General features: G+C 51.0%; 1 protein-coding gene across 1 annotated transcript in view; it reads right to left on the minus strand.

The window, feature by feature from the left end:
- Nucleotides 1-521: 521 nt before the first annotated feature.
- poldip3 (polymerase (DNA-directed), delta interacting protein 3) overlaps nt 522-27172 on the minus strand; it is a 42498-nt gene continuing 15847 nt past the window's right edge. The window contains exons 3-9 of the mRNA XM_078430342.1: nt 25326-25403; nt 18900-19016; nt 16663-16854; nt 13511-13588; nt 11969-12098; nt 9988-10054; nt 522-4462 (exon numbers count right to left, since the gene is read on the minus strand). Of these exons, the coding sequence (XP_078286468.1) occupies nt 4291-4462; nt 9988-10054; nt 11969-12098; nt 13511-13588; nt 16663-16854; nt 18900-19016; nt 25326-25403 (834 nt within the window). The 3' untranslated portion in view covers nt 522-4290. The remainder of the gene's footprint in view (nt 4463-9987; nt 10055-11968; nt 12099-13510; nt 13589-16662; nt 16855-18899; nt 19017-25325; nt 25404-27172) is intronic.

Raw genomic sequence — 27172 nt, forward strand, 5'->3', positions numbered from 1 at the left:
CTGTTCTTCAGCCCGACCTGAAACGTTACCTATCCATGTTCTCCAGAGATGCTGACTGTCCCGCTGAGTTACTCCAGCAGTTTGTGTCTATCTTTGGTATAAACCATCTGCAGTTCATTTTTATAACAACTTTTCCAACTCCTGGGAGCTTTATTTCTAATTTAAAAAACAAGTTGATTGCAAACAAATACCACGTCCAGGATCACATCTCTGAGACCTTTCACGCGCATCTCTGGATAACAGCTCCGGTTGTTTATTTTACAGGGAAAAATGGGAGCACAGGCTGCGGTTGGAATGAGACTGGATGTGAATCAACCACAGAGGCAAGGCATACGCATCGATGATCAGCCACGTCACAACGCACAGCATCCCACAAATAACAAATGTGCAGGAAGGAACTGCAGGTGCTGGTTTAAACCGTAGACGCAAAAAGCTGGAGTAATCGGTGGGACAGGCAGCATCTCTGGAGAGAAGGAATGGGTGACGTTTCGGGTCGAGACCCTTATGGGTCTTGCCCCGAAACGTCACCCATTCCTTCCCTCTAGAGATGCTGCCTGTCCCACCGATCACTCCAGCTTTTTGTGCCTATCTACCTCAGCACAAGACAGTTACCAGCCCACCTTCCAGGTCCCAAATTGTGGTCACGGCTGACAAGGTGCCCCGGGCAGCAGTGGGAGAGGGTTGAATGATGTTGGTCGGGGGCTCGGGGGGGGGCTCCATCTTGTTGGGGCAACGCGTTTGGCTGAGAGGGTGGCAGCCTCATCGAGGGTTGGACGCGGGACCTTGGCACGCGAGTGGACCGCTGACCAGGGAGAGAGAGAGAGAGGGCACCAAGGCTGACACCACACAGAGGGCGGGCGTTGGGAGTGTGTGTGACCACGGCTGAGAGGGTGCAGCTTCATCCAGGGACGGTCGCGGGACCCCAGCAGGCGAGTGGACCGCAGACGAGAGAGAGAGAGAGAGACGGCAGCAAGGCCGACACCACACAGAGGACGGGCGTTGGGAGAGAGTGTGACCATGGAACGAGCTGACACCAGTACACAGGAGCCCTCAGCACCACTCCACAGCTTGATCAGTCTCGGAACAACCCTGGCACGGACAACACAGCGTGTAGTGGAGCAGGACACGGGGGGAAGAGAGAGTGGGGGGGGGCTTGGATGGAGCAGGGAGAATGTGTGGTTGTTGTGAATGTGCTAAGGGTCTGTTCTCTTGATCCAGTCCATACCCCAATGGGAACTAGACAGTTAGGATAGACATAAAACGCTGGAGTAACTCAGTGGAACAGACAGCATCTCTGGATCGTCCTTCCCTCCAGCGATGCTGCCAGACCCGCTGAGATACTCCGGCATTTTGTCCTCGGTGTATAACCAGGATCTGCATGGAACTAGCCAGTTGCCACGGGGAAAAGTCCCCCAACCACACACTTCCAAATGCAGGGGAATGCCACTTTCATTTCACTGCACATCGTGTATGTGCACGTGACAAACAAACTTGACTTGAGGTGGAGCTAAGAGGTTCATTTATACCCGGTCACCCATCAATAGGAAGTATCTTTTATGTTGAACCGTCCCACTGATACCTCCTCAACAATGAATCAATCAATACAAGGAGTCGTCTACATCTCATTCTAACAAGGGGTGACAGTACGCCAGTCAGTATAGTATCGTGCTGCACGTGTGGTATCTGACATACTCGCCCCACGCACGCTGCTGGCTGCTGCGTCAGACTGCGGTGGCCTAGGCCGAGACTAACCCAGGCAGGTTCCACACACAGACACTCGAGCCCAGGGCGCCCACGCTGGGCTTCGCATCCCCCGACACTCGGTGACAGCAAACGCACCGTCACATCTTTCAACTGCGAGTAACAACAAAAGATAAAAACACCCTCCTCACCGCCCCCAGAATCCCTGGACGATCACCCCATTCACACCGGTGCACAGCTGCAGACAGACAGACGGGGACTTGCTCAGGTGGGCGAGCGGGCTGGCGGGACGCGGGGCCCAGCATCACGCACGCGCTGACCATCCGCCGTGTCAGCCTGCGGTCGCCCAAGGCTGTCGACTCTGCACGGCAACAGGGAGGGGCAGAGCCACCCCACAGGTTGAGACGGGCTGGGAGGACATCATGACCCTAATCACACAGCAAAGGGTCTATCCACCCTCCCCCTCCGCAGGGTCTACTCACACATCCACACGGGGGCTCCGGCTGACTGCCGCGCAAAGGATTCCTCCGCTCAGACACGGGGCTTACAACCTACGAATCACCTCTCTCTCTCTCTCTGCAAGACACCAGCACTAAAACTGAACACGTTTCCCCCTTTAAACCCTAGCCGTGCGGCGCTCGATATCATCGCCCCTCCACCTCACGCCGGGACCGTCAGAAGGCCCCGAGATTCTTCCACAAGTGAGACGCTAAAGAGGTTGTTTTAATGCGATTACAAAACGTTTTCGCTGCATTTATCAAATGCAGAGAGCCTCAGTGGCAGCCAGACGGGGGCCCTGGGGTTTGATGCCAGGACTGGGAGGGGGGGGGGATGGGGTAGCGGTGGACCAGGACAGCCCTTCCCTTCGGGGGTCCTGACTGCAGGACTGGAGCAGCCCGACACAACACAACACAACACAACACACCAGAGACCCGTAACCTAGTGTGTCAGGGGACGATCAGCCACAGTGTACTCTCTCTCAGGGGTGGTAGACACAAAATGCTGGAGTAACTCAGCGGGTCAGGAGAGAAGGAATGGGTGATGTTTCGGGTCGAGACCCGAAACGTCACCCATTCCTTCTCTCCTGAGATGCCGCCTGACCCACTGAGTTACTCCAGCGTTTCATGTCCACCTTCGATTTGAACCAGCATCTGCAGTTATTTCCCTACTCTGTCAGGGGTGGGCAGGTAGAGGGTTAGTCAGTGTGGAACCGTGAACCTGCATGGAGCGCCGTTACTCGATGCCCAGGCGGACTGGAATGCAAGCACCCCCACCCCCCCCCCCAGCTCATCCCGGCTCCACAGGGCTTCCCCTCACACTGCCCGCTGCTCCAGCCTCTCACGCCTCCTGGTGCCGATCATCGGGTGGGCTGCTAACACGAGGTGGCTCCAGCTGGAGGGAAGCACGAGGCGGCCTCCTCCACCTCCACCTCTCACAGCCCCGCGAGCGAGGGGTTGGGGAGGCGGGAGCCAGGGGCAGTGACTGCAGACTCTCAGTCCCCGGTCCCTACACCTCAGTACTAGGTCCCCGCAGAGCACGCGCACACACGCAGACAGAAAGACCCACGGGTACACACTCACACACACACAGGTACACTCACACACGGGAACGCATACACACACACGGGTACACACTCACACGCAAGCACACACAGGTACACACTCACACACGGGAACGCATACACACACACGGGTACACACTCACACGCAAGCACACACACAGGTACACATGGGAACGCATACACACACACGGGTATACACTCACACGCAAGCACACACACAGGTACACACGCACACACAGGCAGACACACGCAGTCGGACGCACAGTCAGATACACACATACACACAGTCAGTCACACACTCAGTCAGACATACACAGTCAGTCAGATACACATACAGTCGTCAGTCTCAGACACAGAGTCAGACACACACACTCACAGGCAGACACGTACAGGCAGACAGACACACATACACAGACGGACACACACACACAGACGGACAGCGACACACACAGCTTTGCACACATCCAACAGGAATATAAACATTGGAAGGTGATTGAGAGAGCCTGTTTTGTTGTCTGCTGCCTTTCTTTGCTCAGACTTTGCCACGTGTCTGTGTGTGGAGCTGAAGGTGAGTGGAGAGGCAGTGACTCAACTGCCTGTGGGGGAGGTGGAGCTGTGAGGCAGGGTGGGGGTAGGCAGCAGGTTAAAGTGCTGCATCTCTGTCACTCTAGCTGCCTCCTGTTGAGCTCAGCCTACACTGGAGAGAGGGGACAATTGAGCAATGTCCTTGGAATCACTGTGGTCAGACCAGCCTGTGGGGCCAGTGCAGGAATGCAGTCAGGAGCAGTGGATAAAGGGCGCATTCACTGGCCTGATCGATGGGGTGAAGGGGGGGGAGAGAGGCTGGGGTATCCGGGAGAGAGCACAGGGGACCTCAGCTACATACTGCCCATTCTACGTCACCCGCTTCAAGACAGCATCAGGTGGAAAGGACATAAAGAAAGTGGGGAAACCATTAAACACAACAAAGGCAGAGGATTTGGGCTGTGGCCGGGGGTGGGGGGTGGGGATGGGATCGCCAGCACCGGTTAGAGTTTGATCTTGAAAGCAGTGGGCTGGGCTGACGTCGAGGGTCCCGAGGATTTGAAGAGAGCTTTCAGGACGGTCTCCGGGTCGACCTCTGCCGGGGGTTGGTTGGACGGGCGAGGCTTGCTCCGGGGAATCTCGGGCTTCTTCACCGCCGGAGTGTCGCTCAGTCTCCTGCAGGGAAGGGAGGAGACGATCAGTGACCGACAACGTCAGCGTTTCAGTCCCCCCCCCCCTCCCCTCCCCTCCCCTCCCTCCCCTTGGCACCCTAGTCACCCGAGGCTGCACAGTGGCACAGCAGTACAATTGTCCAGGCAGCGGGCGGTCGATGGTCACACCAGAGTCGGCTGCCTGCCCCCCCCATCCAGGCCGATGTCCGGGCTCGCGTGTCCCTGGCGTGTCCCTGGCGTGTCACGGGGACTCTGCAGGCCTTCCGTGAACGCTGGTCGCCGCGGGAGTTTGAGCGTATTGTGGATAAAAGATGGCACTATTGTAAGATCGCCTGATGTAATGTGACTATTGAAAGTCTTTGCACCTCGCCTACACTGTAAAATGCAAACACTGAATAAAGTCCTTGTTGAAGGGGGGGAAAAAAAGTGGTAGAATTGCGGCCTTACAGCGCCAGAGACCCAGGTTCGATCGTGACTATGGCTGCTGCCTACACGGAGTTTGTACGCTCCCCCTGTGACCATGTGAGTTTCCTCCTGGTGCTCAGGTTTCCTCCCACACCAAAGATGTGCAGGTTTGTCGGTTAATTTGCTTCGGTAAAGATTGTAAGTTGTCCCAGGTGTGCAGGATAGTGCTGGTGTGCGGGGATCGCTGGTCGGAGTGGACTCGGAGGGCCGATGGGTCTGTTTCCGCGCTGGAGTATGGTGTGCAGTTCTGGTCGCCAAATTATAGGAAGGATGTCGACAAAATGGAGAGGGTACAGAGGAGATTTACTAGAATGTTGTCTGGGTTTCAGCACTTAGGCTACAGAGAGAGGTTGAACAGGTTGGGTCTTTATTCTTTGGAGCATAGAAGGTTGAGGGGGGACTTGATAGAGGTTTTTAACATTTTAAGAGGGACGGACAGAGTTGACGTGGGTAGGCTATTCCCTTTGAGAGTGGGGAAGATTCCAACAAGGGGACATAACTTCAGAATTAAGGGACAAAAGTTTAGGGGTAACATAAGGGGTAACTTCTTTACTCAGAGGGTGGTGGCTGTATGGAATGAGCTTCCGGTGGAAGTGGTGGAGGCAGGCTCGATTTTATTATTTAAGAGTAAATTGGATAGGTATATGGATAGGAGGGGATTGGAGGGTTATGGTCTGAGAGCAGGTAGATGAGACTAGGTCAGAGAAAGTGGTCGGTGTGGACTGGTAGGGCCAAACGGGCCTGTTTCCGTGCTGTTATGGTTATATGGTTATATGGTATCTCTAAACTGAACCCCTCCTCCGGTTTAAACCCCTACCTCCAAGACTTTAAACAGAAAAATAAAGGCGTGACTTCTTGATTAAGATGGTTGTGCTGGGACTGAGCGTGCACCTCGACTGCAAGCAGCTTTGCGTTCCGCTGATACAGCATGGAAACAGGCCGCCCAGCTCACCGAGTTCACATTTAACACCGATCGCTCGTTCATACTAGTTCACTGTGAATGTGGAATTCTCTAAGTTTAGGTAACTTATAAAAACACTCTCCTCCTCCCCCTTGTCCCTCGTTCCTCCTTTAAAAGTCAGCTAACCAGTTCCACAGTTCGCAACCATACACCGATCAGCCAACACATTATCACCCGATGAGCCAAAACATTATGACCACCTGCCTAATATGCTGTTGGTCCTCCGTGTGCAGCCCCATACGCAGCAGGGTGCGATGCACTGTGTATTGTGACACATTCCTCCCGTGGCCACCATTAAAGTTTTCTGTGACTTGTGCCACAGTCGACCTTCTGTCGGTTCGGCCAGACGGGATAGCCTTCGTTGCCCTCGCGCATCGATGAGCCTTGGGCGCCCAACACCCTGTCTGTCGCCGGTTTGTGGTTTGTCCCTCCTCGGACCACTGTCGGTAGGTACTCACCACTGCTGACCGGGAGCACCCCACAAGCCTTGCCGTTTCAGAGATGCTCTGGCCCAGTCGTCTGGCCATAACAATTTGGCCCTTGTCAAAGTCACTCAGGTCTTTACTCCTGCCCATTTCTGCTGCATCCAACACATCAACTTCAAGAACTGACTGTTCACTTGCTGCCTAATATATCCCACCCCTTGACAGGTGCCATTGTAACAAGATCATCAATGTTATTCACTTCGCCTGTCAGTGGTCATAATGTTTTGGCTGATCGGTGTACATCTCTCTTGGATCACACCATCCCCAGCCAGCAAAGCCGACCAGGGAACCTCCCTGCCTGAGGTCATCTGTTGCCGGCCCTGATTTGTCCTGATCTTATCGAAACATATAAGATTATTAAGGGGTTGGACACGTTAGAGGCAGGAAACATGTTCCCAATGTTGGGGGAGTCCAGAACAAGGGGCCACAGTTTAAGAATAAGGGTCGGCCATTTAGAACGGAGATGAGGAAAAACTTTTTCAGTCAGAGAGTTGTAAATCTGTGGAATTCTCTGCCTCAGAAGGCAGTGGAGGTCAATTCTCTGAATGCATTCAAGAGAGAGCTAGATAGAGCTCTTAATGATAGCGGAGTCAGGGGGTATGGGGAGAAGGCAGGAACGGGGTACTGATTGAGAATGATCAGCCATGATCACATTGAATGGCGGTGCTGGCTCGAAGGGCCAAATGGCCTCCTCCTGCACCTATTGTCTACGTCTTTTCTTGCTTCCAGTTCCTCCCCCCTACAAGCAGTCTGAAGATGGATCCTGACCCAAAACGCCACCGGTCCATTTTCTCCGTAGGCGCTGCCTGACCTGCTGAGTTACACCACTATTTTGTTTCTATCACACTAGTTTATGTTATCCCACTTTCTCATCCACTCCCTGCACACCAGGGGTAATTTTCAGAGGGCCAATTAACCCTCAAACACGCACGTCTTTTTGGAATGTGGGTGGAAACCAGAGCAAATCCACACGGTCACAGGGACAACGCACAAACTTCTTGTAGACAGCACCGAGGTCGGTATTGAACCGGTGTTGTGAGGCGGCAGCTCTACTCGCTGCACAACCGTGCTGCCCTGAAGTGCTGATGAGGAGGCTTTTACTTGTCAGGAAAGGTCAAAGACGTCCTGGGATTGTCCTCTCCCCAAACCCCGGGCAGGATGATACAAAGCTGGGTGGCAGTGTGAACTGTGAGGAAGATGCTATGAGGTTGCAGGGTGACTTGGACAGGTTGTGTGAGTGTGCGGATGCATGGCAGATGCAGTTTAATGTGGATAAGTGTGAGGTTATCCACTTTGGTGGTAAGAATAGGAAGGCAGATTATTATCTGAATGGTGTCAAGTTAGGAAAAGGGGACGTACAACGTGATCTGGGTGTCCTAGTGCATCAGTCACTGAAAGGAAGCATGCAGGTACAGCAGGCAGTGAAGAAAGCCATTGGAATGTTGGCCTTCATAACAAGAGGAGTTGAGTATAGGAGCAAAGAGGTCCTTCTGCAGTTGTACAGGGCCCTAGTGAGACCGCACCTGGAGTACTGTGTGCAGTTTTGGTCTCCAAATTTGAGGAAGGATATTCTTGCTATTGAGGGCGTGCAGCGTAGGTTTACTAGGTTAATTCCTTTAATGGCGGGACTGTCATATGTTGAAAGACTGGAGCGACTAGGCTTGTATACACTGGAATTTAGGATGAGAGGGTATCTTATCGAAACATATAAGATTATTAAGGGGTTGGACACGTTAGAGGCAGGAAACATGTTCCCAATGTTGGGGGAGTCCAGAACCAGGGGCCACAGTTTAAGAATAAGGGGTAGGCCATTTACAACAGAGATGAGGAAAAACGTTTTCAGTCAGAGAGTTGTAAATATGTGGAATTCTCTGCCTCAGAAGGCAGTGGAGGCCAGTTCTTTGAATGCATTCAAGAGAGAGCTAGATAGAGCTCTTAAGGATAGCGGAGTCAGGGGGTATGGGGAGAAGGCAGGAACGGGGTACTGATTGAGAATGATCAGCCATGATCACATTGAATGGTGGTGCTGGCTTGAAGGGCGAATAGCCTACTCCTGCACCTATTGTCTATTGTCTATTGATGCATGCTGGGCGGTTTTGTTTTGCAGTAGGTAGATGCCAGCGGGGGATTCTCTGGGAAGGAGGATTCACACGTAACGAGTTCACGGTGAAGTCAGGCACGTGGCAGCAGCCAGTGCCATGGGAGGCTGCAGTACCTGTGGCCTGAGTTCAGGCAGCCAGGGTGATGTAGGAGGGGAGGGATGTGCAGGAAGTAACTGCAGATGTTGGTTTAAACCGAAGACAGACACAAAAGGCTGGAGTAACTCAGCGGGATGGGCAGCATCTCCGGAGAGAAGGAATGGGTGACGTTTCAGGTCTGAAGGAGGGTCTCGACCTGAAACGTCACCCATTACTTCTCTCCAGAGATGCTGCCCGTCCCACTCAGTTACTCCAGCTCTTTGTCTATTTTAGGAGGGGAGAGATGCCGGCCGGACGTCAGGAAGGGGATCTGAGAAATTCCCACTGGTTTCTACCTACAAGCCCGGTGGGTTCGCCTCTGCGAGAAGATAAGCCCGTTGGATTAACTTTGTGTGATTTTTTGTAACGTGGTGACTCTGCGTGTAATGCCAGGGCCACGTCTGCTGTACTTGTCGGATTGTATGCAAATGCAAAGAATCTTACTGTGCCTGGATACGTGACAATAAAGTATCATTGATTTATCATTGAACAGCAAAGGGAAAAGGTCGCAGCATGCAGCTTATGTGCGGGGTTTGGAGAGAGCACAGTCGTAGACTGTCTTTGGCTTTCTCTGACGCCCCTTCTAAGCCCTTGAGCAGTCAGGAGTTTGAGTACAAACCTGTTGGAGGCACTGGGTGAACAGACTCAGTCCCAACACGCCCGTACACCTATTTTCGTACCATTGGCAAACTGGGAAAACTTACATTTTGTTCCCTTCTCCAGGTCGATATCACAAATGTACACAATTGAGGGCAAGAACTGATCCCTACGTTACTGCATTAGTTACACCCCCCAGCCTTGTAAGGACAGATATAGTCCAACTGTCAGTTATCAGTCTTGCTAACCCACTTCCTTCAGTAGCTTGGGTTGGTCATGAATGCACCAGCCTCTCATGTGGTACCTTGTCAAATGCCTTCCCGACATCTACATACGCTCCATCTACACGCACCTCTCTGCTGACCAGTAGCAAGAGAACTCATCAGCATTGAGGTGGGGAGGGGAAGGAGAGAGGGGACGGGGAGAGGGAGAAGCTGTGAGGAGGGGTGGGGGAAGAAGTTGCAGGGAGGGGTTGGAGGAGATGGGGGGGGGTAGGTGGTGTAGGGAGGGGTGGGGAGAAGGGGCGAGGGACGAAGGTGAGGGGGGAAAGGTGGGGGTGGAGAAGGTGCAAGGAGTAGGTGTATGGGGAGGGGTGGGGTGGAGTGGGGGGGAGGTGTGGGGAAGGGGTGCAGGGAGAGGGAAGGGAGGGATGTGGTGAAGGACATGGGAGTTGGTGTATGAGGGGGAAGGTGTGGGGAGGTGGTGTGGGGAGGGAGGGTGGGGGCAAGTTGTGGGGAGAGGGAAGGAGAGTGGGGGCACACAGCCCAGTACCACAGCCACTTACAATAGGATCGGCTGCTCTGAAGTGATGACGTTGCCGTTCACGTGAAGGTTGCATTTCATTGGCTGACCTGTGAGGGGCAGAAGGGCAGGTTCAAGGAGGATTCATGGAGTCTCTACCCCCCAACCGCGCACGCAGTTTCAATGCTCCCCCAACCGCGCAGTTTCAATGCTCCTCCAACCGCGCAGTCTCAATGCTCCCCCAACCGCGCAGTTTCAATGCTCCCCCAACCGCGCAGTCTCAATGCTCCCCCAACCGCGCAGTTTCAATGCTCCCCCAACCACGCAGTCTCAATTCTCCCCCAACCGCGTAGTTTCAATGCTCCCCCAACTCGCCCTGTTTTAATGCTACCCAAACACCCAGTTTTAATGCCCCCCACAACCTTGCAGTTTCATTGCCCCCCCCAACTCGTGCAGTTTCAATACTTCCCCAACCTCGCCGTTTCCACACCCCCAACTCGCCGTTTCAATACTCCCCCAACTTGCCTAATTTCAGTGCCCCCCCCCCCCCACTCACACAGTTTCAATGCTCCCCCAATTCATGCCGTTTCAATGTTCCCCCAACCTCATACAGTTTCAATGCTCTCCAAATCCCATGCAGTTTCAATACTCCCCAAATCCCACATATCACCCCTCCCCAACACCGGGCAGTTTCAATACTCCCCAACCACCCAGCTTCAATATTCCCCAAACTCTGTGCAGTTTCAATGCTCCCCAAACCCCGTGCAGTTTCAATGGCCCCCAAAGTCCATGCAGTTTCAATGCTCCCCAAACCCGTGCAGTTTCAATGCTCCCCAAACCCCGTGCAGTTTCAATGCTCCCCAAACCCGTGCAGTTTCAATGCTCCCCAAACCCCGTGCAGTTTCAATGGCCCCCAAACCCCGTGCAGTGTCATCAGGCCGTTCCCAGACTCGTGTGGAAGCCTCACTCTCTCCTGGACGATCGACACTCTCTCCGAGCCCCATGTTGTATCGTTATTACTCTACTCCCCCAACCGAACCTTCCACCTCAGATGGTGTACGTGTTCTCCCCACACAGCAAACCTTCCTCAGCCTCCCCTGAAAAAGTGGGGTACCCCCCTGCCCTCACGCACCAGGTGTACTCCACATCAACATACCTGGCCCACATAACTCACCCCTGACCCTCCCCCCCTCTCCACGCAACCCCAGCATCCCACGCCCCTTCCTCAGTCCCCGTGCCACGGCAATATTTCTTGCTGACCGTTTCTCGTCGTTCTGTGCCTTTGGTTAGCATCGGCGCTGCCGAAGGGATCTGGGAGACACTGGTCGGTGTGTACTCATATCCCAGAGGGAGAGGGACTGGAGAGTGAGGACTCGACAGAACCCAGAGTCGGCGGCCAGGACTGGCTTGCGAAATGGCGGCCAAATCCATCTCTTTATCCCGCAAAGAATGACGGAGTCAGGCTGCCATTTTACAAGAGCTTTCGCCAGTGAGGGAGAATGGGGAGCGGAGAGAGATGCTGGGGGCGGAAACTCCACCTCCTGAAGAACCAAGGCTTTGCCAGTCTCTCCTGGTTGGTTTCCATGCTGACCCCTGCCCTTCACTTCAGTGTTGGTGTATGAGGTGGGGGGGGGGGGGGGGGGATGATTTCAGGACAATCTCCTGGGCACCAGACAGTACAACCTGGACCGCATTCAGAGACCCCGGTTCAATCAGGACCTCAGGTGCTGTGCTGTCTGCGTGGAGTTTGCACGTCCTCCCTGTGACTGTGCAGGTTTCGTCTGTGTGCTCCGGTTTCCTCCCCGCATCCCAAAGACGTGCGGTTTTGTAGGTTAATTGGTGTGAAGGTGAAGTGGGATGACATAGAACTAGTGTGCACGGGGGGATCGTGATGGTCAGCGTGAACTCGGTGGGCCGAAGGGCCTGTTTCCATGCTGTATCCTTCAATCAAATCAAATTTTTTTTTTAAACCCCCGAGCTGCCAAGGATTTAGAGCCAAATATATCTTGTAATCGCCAATTTACCGTCCAGGCATCTGTTGTTGTACTTCTTGTACGCAGCGATGGCATCGTCCTTTCTGACGAAGACGACTTCTGCCACTCCTGGATGGACAAGGCGGGCACGCTTCAGAGCGCCGCAAACACAGAACAACTCCTGGGGGCGGGAGGGAGAGTATAACGAGTGAATCCCAGCCTCAGACACGGCTCCACTTGGCTCATCACTAACAGACCACACGCACTCCAGCGCCACCCACTCCTGCCTCTTTCTCTTCCTGAGCAGAGGCCCCAGCCAGAACTACCGAGCAGTTTAGTCTGTTGGCCTGCTGGTGACTGTTCTCCTCCAGTTCCCTTTGGCAGCGTCGATGTTGACAAAAGATTTTAATGAGATACAAAACGCGTGGAGTAACTCAGCGGGTCAGGCAGCATCTCTGGAGAAAAGGGATAGGTGATGTTTCGGGTCGAGTCCCATCTTCAGTCTAAGAAGGGTCTCGACCCGAAACGTCACCTATTGGCTTTTCTCCCGAGATGCTGCCTGACCCGCTGGGTTATTCCACCATTTTGTGTCTATCGTCGCCTGCAGTTCCTTGCTGCACAAAGACTCAATTTAGTCTGAACTGGAGTCACGGTGCAGTCACTTCACAAAACACCGCCAGCCCAATCCTCCGATCGGAGGCAGTCTGACGTCTGCAATAACCTCCCGACTTGGAGTTTGGAATGGTTTTGCAGCCCCTCCCCACACTGTGTGATGATTCCCTCTCTCTAGAAATGGAGCTGGCCTACACTCTGGGCAATAATGTCTCATGTTTCATGTATCCTGTGCTTTTACGGCTGTTAGCAGATCAATTTCCCTCCAGAGATAAATAAAGTTCTATCGTATCGTATCGTATGACCGTCGCCAGTCACCCCGTAACCCAGGGAATTGTAAGTAGACAGACAATGTTATAAACAATTGACACCAGGATCACAGGTAAACTTTTCAGTCACCCTCCACACCAGGACCAGAGTGAGACTGCTCACTTCTCAATTACCCCCCCAGAACTGGATGAGATTTCATCTACTGACTCTGCTATAAATCCCCACCCCCAGGATCAGCTAGACTGCTCGCTTCCCAATAAAGCTCCATGCTTTAAGAAGCAGTTAGACAGGTACATGGATAGGACAGGTTTGGAGGGATATGGACTAAATGCTGGCAGGTGGGACTGGTGTAGCTGGAAAATGTTGGCCAGTGTGGGCAATTTGGACCGAAGGGCCTGTTTCCACACTGTATCACTCTATGAAGGGCCTGTTTCCACACTGTATCACTCTATGAAGGGCCTGTTTCCACACTGTATCACTCTATGACTCAGACTGGAGTTATGCTGCCCTCCCTGCGACAGAACTCTTACTGGCTGCTCTCTCTCTCCATCGATTTTCAGGAGCAACTACATCAGAAGGACAGCAGTGGTTCTCTGAGAGAGTTCACCTCGCCTTCCCAAATCCTCAGGGACGGGAACAAAAATGACATTCTGAAGTAAGTCTGCGGAAATGGTCAAAAAGGCACGTGTGGATGAGGCGAGCCAGACTCACCACTATATCCTCCTCAGTCACCCGTGGGTGGAGATTGTTGACCGTCATTTTTGTTCCTTCCAATGGGCTCAGATTCAGCTGTGAAGGGGAGCAGAGACAGATTACACTCGTGCCAGGTGAAAGAGACTGCAGGTGCTGGAATCTGGAGCAAAACGCAACGTGCTGGAGGAACCTAGCGGGTCAGGCAGCATCTGGGGTGGTATTGGACCGCGACGATTCGGGTCGGGACTCTTCTTCATTCATGCCAAAGCGTGCCAGGTCACAGTATGAACTCCCTCCCAGCAGTGGGTATAGTTTTAGTTTTACAATTACAGCGCGGAGTTGGCACAGACCAGTGATCCCTGCACATTAACACTACACTACGGACAATTGTTACATTTATACATTTAAGCCAATTAACCTACATACCTTTGGAGTGTGGGAGGAAACCAAAGTTGTCGGAGAAAACCCACACAGGTCACGGGGAGAACGTACAAACTCTGTACAGACAGCGCCCGTAGTCGGGATGGAACACAGGGCGGCACGGTGGCGCAGCGGTAGAGTTGCTGCCTTACAGCGAATGCAGCACCGGAGACGCAGGTTCGATCCCGACTACGGGCGCCGTCTGTACGGAGTTTGTACGTTCTCCCCGTAACCTGCGTGGGTTTTCTCCGAGATCTTCGGTTTCCTCCCACACTCCAAAGACGTGCAGGTATGTAGGTTAATTGGCTGGGTAAATGTAAAAATTGTCCCTAGTGTGTGTAGGATAGTGTTAATGTACGGGGATTGCTGGACGCCGCGCTGAAGGGTCTGTTTCTGCGCTGTATCCCTAAATCTAAAAATTCTAAATCTAAAAACCCGGGTCTCTGCCGCTGTAAGCACCGTAAGGCAGCAATTCTACCGCTGCGCCCACTGAGAGGGGATCTTATAGAGACGTGTAAAATTATAATAGGACTGGACAAGCTAGATGCAGGAAAAATGTTCCCAATGTTGGGGGAGTCCAGAGCCAGGGGCCACAGTCTAAGAATAAAGGTGAGGCCATTTAAAATTGAGGTGAGAAGAAACCTATTCACCCAGAGAGTTGTGAATTTGTGGAATTCTCTGCCACAGAAGGCAGTGGAGGCCAATTCACTGGATGAGTTTAAAAGAGAGTTAGATAGAGCTCTAGGGGCTAGCGGAATCAAGTGTTATGGGGAGAAGGCAGGCACGGGTTACTGATTGTGGATGATCAGCCATAGTCACAATGAATGGCGGTGCTGGCTCGAAGGGCCAAATGGTCTCCTCCTGCACCTATTTTCTATAAGGTGGTCTCCTCTAGTTCGGGGCACTAAATGCAGACTGGGAAACTGGTCTGTGAAACACCTCCTGCATTCCGTACTTCTGAGTGACTCCAAACTTCCAGTTCCTGTCACGCCCATCAGCAACTGAAGTACAACTGATCACATTTGTTAAAAGCCTGCCACTGGGCAAAATCTGCAGACTAGTGGACGAGTCTCAGACTGGAGGGCGCAGCCTCAGAAAAAAAGGAGGTACCTTTTGATTGGAGATGGGAAGGAATTTCTTTAGCCGAATGGTGGCGAAACTGAGGAATTTATTGCCACAGAAGGCAGTGGAGGCCGAGTCATTGGGCATTCTTAAAGCAGAGATTGATAGGCTCTTGATTAGTAAGTGTGTCAAAGGTTAGCGGAGAAGGCAGGAGAATGGGGTGGTGTTGGGAGGAGAAAATCAGATCAGCCGTGATCGGATAGCAGGCAAATAGCGAGGCGCACAACGGGGATCAAAAAATTGGAACATTTTTGAAAATTTACACACAAAATTACCAGTTTCAAGCCTCTTTTAGTGCATTTCAAAGTAAAAACAGACATTACAAAATAATGTGAATATGTCACTGTACACTAATAACATTTCGAAATAAATTCGCACATTAATTGATAATCAGCTCAAAAAGGCTTTTCTGCTGTGTTTTATATTTTAACCCTGTCTGAATTAATTTAGTTATATAATCTTGCACTTAAATTTAATAGTCACTCATTACAGTTCCACCACTGATTTTCTGGCACTCTTGGTTCCAGGGCTTTGCTGGTTTATCCAGCAGGCCAAGGAAGTCGGCGATGGGGATAGATGTGCTGGCTCCAGCTGGGCTGGAGTTCCAGAGCCCCGGCCGCAGGTTGCAAATTCAACCCACTGATCGGCCATGGAAGTCCCGATGAGGTCGAGATTGGCTGCCTTGCCCAGCCGAGGTGCCACATTTTCGGGGAGACTTCCAGGGCGCGGGGGTGGCAAGGGGGGATTTCTCGCGGAACCCCTAGCGATCTCTAGCGGAACCCTAGTTTTCATTACGTCTATACATCGTTTTTCCCCGTTTTTTTTCGATCCGATTTCTCCGTTTATTTGGCAAAGTGAAAAACGCTGAAACCATGCAAAAAGCCTCGGAAAGTGGATTTTAAAAACGTGGAAATCCGCGGAAAATTCACATGCCTGGATTGGTGGAACAGACTCCATGGGCCAAAAGGCCTAATTCTACACCTAAGTCTTGGTTAAACATCAAGGAGCAATGGGCGGCACAGTGGAGAGTTTCTGCCTCACAGCGCCAGAGATCTGGTTTCGATCCTGACTCTGTGTGCTGTCTGTATGGAGTTTGCACGTTCTCCCCGTGACCACGTGGGTTTTCGCTGGGTGTTCCAGTTTCATCAGAATCAATCAAACAATCCCACACGCTAAAGACGTACAGGTTTGTAGGATAAATCTGTAAATTATCCCTAGTGTGTAGGATAGTGCTAGTGTTTCTGTGCTGTATTTAGTTTAGATTAGCTTAGAGATATATACAGCGCGGAAACAGGCCCTTTCAGCCCAACGGGTCCGCGCCGACCAGCGAACCCCGCACATTAACACTATCCTATACCCACTAGGGACAATTTTTACATTTACCAAGCCAATTAACCTACAAACCTGCACGTCTTTGGAGTGTGGGAGGACACCGAAGATCTCGGAGAAAACCCACGCAGGTCACGGGGAGAACGTACAAACTCCGTATAGACAGCGCCCGTAGTCAGGATGGAACCCGGGTCTCCGGTGCTGCATTCGCAGCTCCACCGCTGCGCCATGGTGCCACTTTATCTCTAAAGCCTATAGTCTGAAGTCAATGAAGTTGGTGCAGTGAGAAGAGTGGGTACCTCCGGAGGTAACGCATCGTCGGCTGGCTCCGCCCCCGCTGCCAGCGCCGGCTCTCTCGATACATTAGTGGAGGGTCTGGTGCGAGTGAGGGTGAGAGGAGGTGGCGGAGGAGCCGTGTACGAGTCATTCTGCACCACTTTGGTCAGAGGAACGGGCTTCCCAAGGGACAGCTTGGGGGCAGACAAACCAGCCTGCAGGGAGCAGAGGAAACAAAACAGGGTTAACCCTTCAGAGGTACACAGCCGCAAATCTAACCCACGCATTCAGCTACGCAGCCCCAACGTTAACCCACGCATTCAGCTACGCAGCCCCAACTTTAACCCACGCATTCAGCTACGCAGCCCCAACTTTAACCCACGCATTCAGCTACGCAGCCCCAACTTTAACCCACGCATTCAGCTACGCAGCCCCAACGTTAACCCACGCATTCAGCTACGCAGCCCCAACGTTAACCCACGCATTCAGCTACGCAGCCCCAACTTTAACCCACGCATTCAGCTACGCAGCCCCAACGTTAACCCACGCATTCAGATACACAGCCCCAACTTTAACCCACGCATTCAGCTATGCAGCCCCAACGTTAACCCACGCATTCAGATACACAGCCCCAACTTTAACCCACGCATTCAGCTATGCAGCCCCAACGTTAACCCACGCATTCAGATACACAGCCCCAACTTTAACCCACGCATTCAGCTACGCAGCCCCAACGTTAACCCACACATTCAGATACACAGCCCCAACTTTAACCCACGCATTCAGATACACAGCCCCAACTTTAACCCACGCACAACTTATTTTGGCCCTTTCTGCATTTCATTCTGACCAGATGATCCTTTGGACAGATATGTCACTTCGAAAAGGAGGTATCACAAAATGCCTGATTAACTCAGCGGGTCAGGCATCATCTCAGGAGAGAAGGAATGGGGGACGTTTCGGTTCGAGACCCTTCTTCAGACTGAAACGTCACCCATTCCTTCTCTCCTGAGATGCTGCCTGACCCGCTGAGTTACTCCAGCGTTTTGTGATACCTTCAATTTGTGCCAGCATCTGCAGTTATTTTCCTACACTTCGAAGCGGAACATTTAAGCATTTAGAAATGGACTCTGAGGCACAGACTGAACATGGCACGCAGTATGTCAGATTTGAAACATAGTAAACCCTTGTTTTAACCAGAGCGGTGGAGTTGATCCCCAAAACACCCGGCTCCGGACTCCTTGATTTCTTGTGTACCCGACTCCCACTCCAGCAGCACCAAAACTACTCCGACTCCACGACTCCGACTCCACAGCCCTGGTTTTAACGGGCTCCTTTATAACAGATTTTGGATATAGCGGACAGACCTGCCGACGCCACGCCTGGCTCTCACAGCCTCCCCGGGTGTTTAGAACCCTGGCTTCCAACACCACCGCCGGCTCACAAGGTGCCCTGCTTCACCCACCGAACGGTCCGGACACACGGCTGTTGTTGCCTCTGGGGGCGCCGCCATCACCGACGGGACGTGCATCGGCCGCCGTGTGGCTCCCTCCCTTCTCACCTGCTGCTGCTTCTTGATGTCGGCGGTGACTTTGTCCGCTCCCCCTGGCCAACACTTCTCCTCCTCCCCCCATCGCTCTGTCCAGTCGGCCTCCACGTTCCCCCCACCCCCCTCCGCCGCTGCTTCCTCAACATCTTCGTGGGAGAGTCTAGGACTAGAGGGCACAGCCTCAGAATTAAAGGACGCTCTTTTAGGAAGGAGACGAGGAGAAATTTCTTTAGTCAGTGGGTGGTGAGTCTGTGGAATTCTTTGCCACAGAAGGCAGCGGAGGCCAAGTCAATGGATATTTTCAAGGCATAGAGAGATTCTTGATTAGCACAGGTGTCAGAGGTTATGGGGAGAAGGCAGGAGAATGGAGTTAGGAGGGAGAGACAGATCAGCCATGATTGAATGGCGGAGTAGACTTGATCGGCCGAATGGCCTAATTCTACTCCTATCACGTATGACCTTATGAAATTCCACCTTGAAAATGGCAGCAGACGGCATTTTGGGACAGGACCCATCTTCCCACTGATGGTGACCATTTAGTGCACTGTGCCCGTTTTCAATTCTTGCAAAACCCTTCATAGTTTTGAATACTTCAGTCGACTGCGTGTCTGTAAAAACACAAAACTCTAGCCCAGTGTGTCACATTATTCTGCTGCAATAAACCTCGTGGAAAAGTTAAAGAACCTTGAAGAATAAAATACTGACTCTCACCCGTTTTTGAGTGAAGTGGTTCGTCATTGTGGTGACTTTCATGGGTTTGTTCGCCAAGGGTATTGAGCGTAGAATATGGTCGTCCTCCACCTCCTCCATATCCTCTTCATCAATGATCTGAGATGAGGATCACAATTAGACTGCTGCGCAGAGTTGGTCTGAATCCAGGTCACATTCAAATGCTTCACTTACCAGCAGTAAACCGAGTTGGCACCGATCAGCGGTCACCCCGCACACTAACACTCTCCTAAACACTAGGGACAATTGACCATTTCACTGAAGCCAATTAACCTACAAACCAGTGTAGAAAGGAACTGCAGATAGACAATAGATTTTTAGATTTGTTAGATTTAGAGATACAGCGCGGAAACAGGCCCTTCGGCCCATCGAGTCCGCGCCGCCCAGCGATCCCCGCACATTAACACTTTCCTACACACACTAGGGACAATTTTTACAATTACCCAGTCAATTAACCTACAAACCTGCACGTCTTTGGAGTGTGGGAGGAAAACGAAGATCTCGGAGAAAACCCACGCAGGTCACGGGGAGAACGTACAAACTCCGTACAGACGGCGCCCGTAGTCAGAGGTGCAGGAGTAAGCCATTCAGCCCTTCGAGCCAGCACCGCCATTCACCATGATCATGGCTGATCATCCACAATCAGTACCCCGTTCCTGCCTTCTCCCCATATCCCTTGACTCCGCTATCATTAAGAGCTCTATCTAACTCTCTCTTGAGAGCATCCAGGGAATTGGCCTCCACTGCCTTCTGAGGCAGAGTTCCAAGCTTCACAACTCTCTGAGTGAAAATGTTGTTCCTCATCTCCGTTCTAAATGGCCTTCTCTTTATTCTTAAACTGTGGCCCCTGGTTCGGGACTCCCCCAACATCGCGAATATGTTTCGTGCCTCTAGCGTGTCCAATCCCTTAATAACCTTATATGTTTCAATAAGATCCCCTCTCATCCTTCTAAGTTTCAGAGTATACAAGCCCAGTCGCTCCAGTCTTTCAACATGCTGGTTCGAATCGAAGATAGACACAAAATGCTGGAGTAACTCAGCGGGACAGGCAGCATCTCTGGAGAGATACCCATTCCTTCTCTCCAGTGATGCTGCCTGTCCCGCTGAGTTACTCCAGCATTTTGTGTCTGCCCTAAGTTTTAGGAAAGACGTGTTTGCGTGGGAGAGAGTCCAGAGCACAGTTCCAAGACTTTAAAAGCTTAGCTGTGAAGGAAGAGTGAATAAGCTGGAGCTTGTTTTCTTTGAACCAGAGGAAGCTGTGGGAAGATTTAATTGAGATGAATGAAATAATGAGAGGAGATGTGTAGGATTTACTTCTCCTGTCGGAGATTAGAAAACACATGGGACTTATATTTAAAATGGCTGGTGGAAGGATTAGTGGGAGGGAAGGAAGGGAGGTTTTTTCAGGACAGTGAGGTCTGGAACACCCTGACTTTAAGAATGATAGACAAAACACTCTCCTCACATACACGGGCAGCAGGATTTTAGCGGACCTTAACTCTGAATTGATTTGAAAGATACAGGCACCTTCAAGCCCATCAGGCATGTGAGCGAGGTAAAGAAAAAAAGAGGAAAAGAGCCGAGTGTTTGTACAACGGGGGTCAAATAATTGGAACATTTTTGAAAATGTACACACAAAATTTCCAGTTTCAAGCCTCTTTTAGTGCATTTCTAAGTAAAAACATGGTAGCGCAGCGGTAGAGTTGCTGCTTTACAGCGAATGCAGCGCCGGAGACTCAGGTTCGATCCTGACTACGGGTGCTGTACTGTAAGGAGTTTGTACGTTCTCCCCGTGACCTGCGTGGGTTTTCTCCGAGATCTTCGGTTTCCTCCCACACTCCAAAGACGTACAGGTATGTAGGTTAATTGGCTGGGTAAATGTAAAAATTGTCCCTAGTGGGTGTAGGATAGTGTTAATGTACGGGGATCGCTGGGCGGCACGGACTTGGAGGGCCGAAAAAGGCCTGTTTCCGGCTGTATATATATGATTACAAAATAATGTGAATATGTCACTGTACACTAATAACATTTTGAGGTAAATTCACACATTAATTGATAATCAGCCCAAAAAGGTGGTAATTGGCATTTCTGCTGTGTTTTACATTTTAACCCTGTCTCAATTAATTTAGTTATTTTTTCTTGCACTTAGATTTAATATTTAACATTTACATTTAGATTTAATATCCTGCTGAGCCGGATGGTCACATCGCACAGTGAACCGGCACAGATCTACTTGCACTTTATTCTGTTTTAAAACTGTTCTATTTGTTTCATTGGGTTGTTTAAATTAATACTGACTAGCTAATTGATTTATTGCATCGTAGGGGAGGCGCATTCCCAATCTCGTTGTACCCCTGTACGATGACAATAAAGATATATTGTATTGTATTGTTTTGTACTCATTACAGTTCCACCACTGATTTTCTGGCACTCTTGGTTCCAGGGCTTTGCTGGTTTATCCAGCAGGCCAAGGAAGTCGGCTATGGGGACAGATTTGCTGGCTCCAGCTGGGCTGGAGTTCCAGAGCCCTGGCTCTTATTCACTGGAATTTGCAAATTCAACCCACCGATCGGCCATGGAAGTCCCGATGAGGTGGAGATTGGCTGCCTTGCCCAGCCTAGGTGCCACATTTTCGGGGATACTTCCAAGGCGCGGGGGATTTCTCGCGGAACCCCTGGCGACCTCTCGCGGAGCCCGAGTAACAAGTCTGTACGTCGTTAATTTTTTTTCCTTCTTTATTTCAGATCCAATTTCTCCATTTATTTGGCAAAGTGAAAAACGCGGAAATCATGCAAAAAGCGCGGAAAATGGATTTAAAAAACGTGGAAATCCGCGGAAAATTCACATGCCTGGCCCACAGAGTCCATTCTAACCATCGATTAACCGTTCACGCTAGTTCTATGTTATCCCACTTTTGTGTCCACTCCCAACACACTAGGGACAATTTACAGAAGCCAATGAACCTACAAACCCGCACGTCCGAGTGATATGGGAGGAAATCCACAGGGAGCACATGCAAACTCCACACAGGCAACTACTGAGGTCAGCATTCACAAAATGCTGGAGTATCTCAGCAGGTCAGGCAGCATCTCAGGAGAGAAGGAAAAGGTGACGTTTCGGGTCGAGACCCTTCTTCAGACTGATGTCAGGGGGGCGGGACAAAGGAAGGATATAGGTGGAGACAGGAAGATAGAGGGAGATCTGGGAAGGGGGGGGGGGGAAGAGAGGGACAGAGGAACTATCTAAAGTTGGAGAAGTCGATGTTCATACCACTGGGCTAATAGCTGTCCAGGCGAAATATGAGGTGCTGTTCCTCCAATTTCCGGTGGGCCTCACTATGGCACTGGAGGAGGCCCATGAGAGAAAGGTCAGACTGGGAGTGGGAGTTGAAGTGCTCAGCCACCGGGAGATCAGATTGGTCAACACGGACCGAGCGCAGGTGTTGAGCGAAGCCTGTGTTTGGTTTCGCCGATGTAAAGTTGACATCTGGCGCAGCGGATGCAATAGAGGTGCAGGTGAACCTCTGTCTCACCTGGAAAGACTGTTTGGGTACCTGTTGCTTATACTACCGAGGTCAGGATCAATCTTGGTCTCTGATGCCGAGGCAACAGCTCTACCAACTGTGCCACCTTTTATGGAAAGTAGAATGTGAGAATTGATCAAGAGTGAATTGGAATAGACTGGTGCGGAGGATAAAACAGAACATCGATCAGTATAGCACAGGGGGAGAGGCCCTTCGGTCACAACGTCCATGTTAAACATAATGCCAAGTTAAATTAATCGCCTCTGCCTGTACGATACGATGAAAGAATGGATCGGCTGGGCTCGTATTCACTGGAGTTTAGAAGGATGATAAGGGATCTTATGGAAACATATAACATTCTTAAGGGATTGGACAGGCTAGACGCAGGAAAAATGTTCCCAATGGCGGGGAACTTCTTCCACTGGTGGAAGGTTCAACAACGAGGGAACATAGATACAGGGTAAGGGGAGGGAGGTTTCGGGGGGATGTGAGAAAGAACTTTTTCACCCAGAGGGTGGTTGGAGTCTGGAACTCACTGCCTGGGGTGGTGGTGGAGGCGGGAACACTCACAACGTTTAAGAGGCATTTGGATGGGCACTTGAAATGCTACAACATTCAGGGCTACAGTCCAAATGCGGGAAAATGGGATTAAAATCAGACTGTGTTTGGTAATGGGCGGCACGGACACGATGGGCCGAAGGGCCTCTTTCTGTGCTGTAGGACTCTATAATGTTGGGGGAGTCCAGAACCAGGGGTCACAGTTTAAGAAGAAGGGGTCGGCCATTTAGGACTGAGATGAGGAAAAACCTTTTCACCCAGAGTTGTGAATCTGTGGCATTCTCTGCCTCAGAAGGGAATGGAGGCCAATTCACTGGATGTATTCAAGAGATAGTTAGATTTAGCTCTAAGGGCTAACAGAATCAAGGGATATGGGGAGAAAGCAGGAACGGGGTACCGATTTTGGACGATCGGCCATGATTATATTGAATGGCGGTGCTGGCTCGAAGGGCCGAATGGCCTACTCCTCCACTTATTTTCTATGTTTTTATGATCCAAATAGACAATAGGTGCAGGAGGAGGCCATTTGGCCCTTCGAGCTAGCACCACCATTCAATGTGATCATGGCTAATCATTCTCAATCAGTACCCCGTTCCTGCCTTCTCCCCATACCCCCTGACTCCGCTATCCTTAAGAGCTCTATCTAGTTCTCTCTTTAATGCATTCAGAGAATTGGCCTCCACAGCCTTCTGAGGCAGAGAATTCCACAGATTTACAACTCTCTGACTGAAAAAGTTTTTCCTCATCTCCGTTCTAAATGGCCTACCCCTTATTCTTAAACTGTGGCACTGGTTCTGGACTCCCCCAACATTGGGAACATGTTTCCTGCCTCTAACGTGTCCAACCCCTTAATAATCTTATACGTTTCGATAAGATCCCCTCTCATCCTTCTAAATTCCAGTGTATACAAGCCTAGTCGCTCCAGTCTTTCAACATACGACAGTCCCGCCATTCCGGGAATTAACCTAGTAAACCTACGCTGCACACCCTCTGGACCAAGACCAGGAGCTGGCAATTTAGTAGTCCAGTGGACGAAGGAATCCAGAGGTGGTGAACATCTGTGGAGTCACAAGGAACTGCAGAATACTGGAATCATGAGCAAAGCACAAAGTGCTGGAGTAACTCAGCAGGTCAAGCAGCTTTTCTGGTGAAGATAGGTGACATTTTGGATCAAGACTTCTTCGGAAGGGTCCTGACGTTTTGAGGAAGAAGGGTCCGGACCCGAAACGTCGCCTGTCCATGTCCTCCAGAGGTATGTGTCCGTATTATGTAGCGAGAGACCACACAGTTTCTCAAGGCCTGTACAACTGCACTGCTCTCAAGTGTGACGTGGATGCATGTGATGGATGGTGAGGGTTGCAGGAGATAATGGCAGAGTTGGCGAATGTTTGCAAAGATGGAAGCAATTAAGAGCACTTTACTCAACTGCTAGCCAGGTAGGCTCAAGTACGAATACAAATTTGTCACTTTCAAAAGGGTGCCGCAGAAATGGATGGAGTTAGGAAATAAGTTTGCAAAGACAATGGCTCTGGTCTCGTGAAAGCCGAATACACAAGTCCTGATTGAGTTTTTAGTTCACTGGGCGGCATGGTAGCGCAGCGGTAGAGTTGCTGCTTTACAGCGAATGCAGCGCCGGAGACTCAGGTTCGATCCTGACTACGGGTGCTGCACTGTAAGGAGTTTGTACGTTCTCCCCGTGACGTGCGTGGGTTTTCTCCGAGATCTTCGGTTTCCTCCCACACTCCAAAGACGTACAGGTATGTAGGTTAATTGGCTGGGTAAATGTAAAAATTGTCTCTAGTGGGTGTAGGATAGTGTTAATGTACGGGGATCGCTGGGCGGCACGGACTTGGAGGGCCGAAAAGGCCTGTTTCCGGCTGTATAGATATGATATGATATGATAACACAGGGGAAGTACGAAGTTTTTAGTTCACTGATAACACAGGAGGAAGTACGAAGTTGCTTAGAGTTTAGTTTAGTTTAGAGATACAGCACAGAAACAGGCCCTTTCGGCCCACCGGGTCCGCGCCGCCCAGCGATCCCCGCACATTAGCCATCCTATACCCACTAGGAACAATTTTTACATTTACCAAGCCAATTAACCTACATACCTGTGCGTCTTTGGAGTGTGGGAGGAAACAGAAGATCTCGGAGAAAACCCACACAGGTCACGGGAGAACGCACAAACTCCGTACAGACGGCACCCGTAGACGGGATGGAACCCGGGTCTCCGGCGCTGCATTCGCTGTAAGGCAGCAACTCTACCGCCGCGCCACCGTGCCGCTCTCAGTTGCTGCTGAGGTGTTGAAGGGTCAGTCAGTGCTCACCTGAATGGGGCTCTGGTCATTCACCACGTTAATCTGCATTCCCAACGGGTGCGACAGCCCAGGAGGAGCCGATCTTTTCTGCGATGGGAAATGAAAACATTCGGGTCATTCGACATCAGGTTAGACTTGAGAGCAGCTGCATGCAGGCACTGTGGACAAATTTATACACTACCTTCCATTGCTTCAAGTACTTAGCAGCTAATTAATTGCTTTGTGAAGTGTCATCACAAGTGTAGGGAGGACATGATGGCCAGGTTCTGTGCATCGAGCTTCCACAAATGACCAGCTCATATTTTAAGTAGTGTTAGAAAATAACTGCAGATGCCGGTACAAATCGAAGGTATTTATTTCACAAAATGCTGGAGTAACTCAGCAGGTCAGGCAGCATCTCAGGAGAGAAGGAATGGGTGACGTTTCGGGTCTCGACCCAAAACGTCACCCATTCCTTCTCTCCTGAGATGCTGCCTGACCCGCTGAGTTACTCCAGCATTTTGTGAAATAAATACCTTCAAGCTCATATTTTAATGTACTGATTGAAGACACTGTTTCCGGCTGTATATATATGATATGATATGATATGAATGATTGAATTACAGAAGAGCACAGAAACAGGCCCTTCTACCCACCACATCCATTTTGCCTAAATATGCTAATTTTGTTTTCCCACTTTAGATCCCAAACCCCTTGCCTATTTAAAGGTCTGCTAAATGTGTCCTAAACGCTGTGATTGTATCTGTCCCCACCACCTAACCTGACTGAACATTCAACACATCAACACAGTGGTTCAGCTGGGAGAGCTGCTGCCTCACAGTGCAAGAGACCCGGGTTTGATCCTGAACCCGGGAGCTGTCTGTGTGGAGTTTGCACGTTCTCCTTGTGATCATGTGGGTTTCTTACAGGTTCTTTTTGTTTCTTCCCACATCCCAAAGACATGTGGTTGTGCATTAATTGGCCGCTGTGAACTGCATGTAATGTGTGGGGAGCAGGTGCAAAAGTGGGATAACATGGATACATCGGCGAGACAAACGCAGGCTCGGCCATCGTTTCGTTGAACACCTCCGCTCAGTCCGTCTTAACCTACTTGATCTCCCGGTGGCTCAGCACTTCAACTCCCACTCCCATTCTCTATCTGACCTTTCGGTCCTGGGCCTCCTCCATGGTCAGAGTGAGGCCCAGTGCAAATTGGAGGAACAGCACCTCATATTTCGATTGGGTAGTTTACACCCCAGCGGTATGAACATTGACTTCTCCAACTTCAGGTAGTCACTGTTTCCCGTTTCTATCCCCTCCCCTTTCCCAGTTCTCCCACTAGTCTTCCTGTCTCCGACTACATTCTATCTTTGTCACGCCCCCTCTCCTGACATCAGTCTGAAGAAGGGTCTCGACCCGAAACGTCACACATTCCTTCTCTCCCGAGATGCTGCCTGACCCGCTGAGTTACTCCAGCATTTAGTGTCTAGCTAGGATAACATGGAACTAGTGTAAATAGATGGTGGGCATGGTCTTTATGGGCTGAAGGGCCTGTATCCATGCTGTGTCGCTGAACCATTCTCTGTGCAAAAAAATGTTGACCAGATCCCCCAAATCTCCTCCCTCTCACCTTAAACCAAAGCCCTTTTGTTTTTGGGCACCCACCTCAGGAGCAAGGTTGACTACCCGCTCTAACTGTGTCTCTCATACTTTCTATACCCCTCTCTGGTCACCCCTCAGACTCTTTCGCTTCAGGGAAAACAAGCCCGACCGATCTATCTCTCTTCATAATAAAACACTTCCATCCCGACAACATGCTGGATGTTCCCCCTCTGCACCCGCTCCAACGCAACACTTCCTACTGTGGGGTGACCAGA

The sequence above is a fragment of the Rhinoraja longicauda genome, chromosome 40, assembly GCF_053455715.1.
Source record: "Rhinoraja longicauda isolate Sanriku21f chromosome 40, sRhiLon1.1, whole genome shotgun sequence".
NCBI classification, from domain to species: domain Eukaryota; kingdom Metazoa; phylum Chordata; class Chondrichthyes; order Rajiformes; family Arhynchobatidae; genus Rhinoraja; species Rhinoraja longicauda.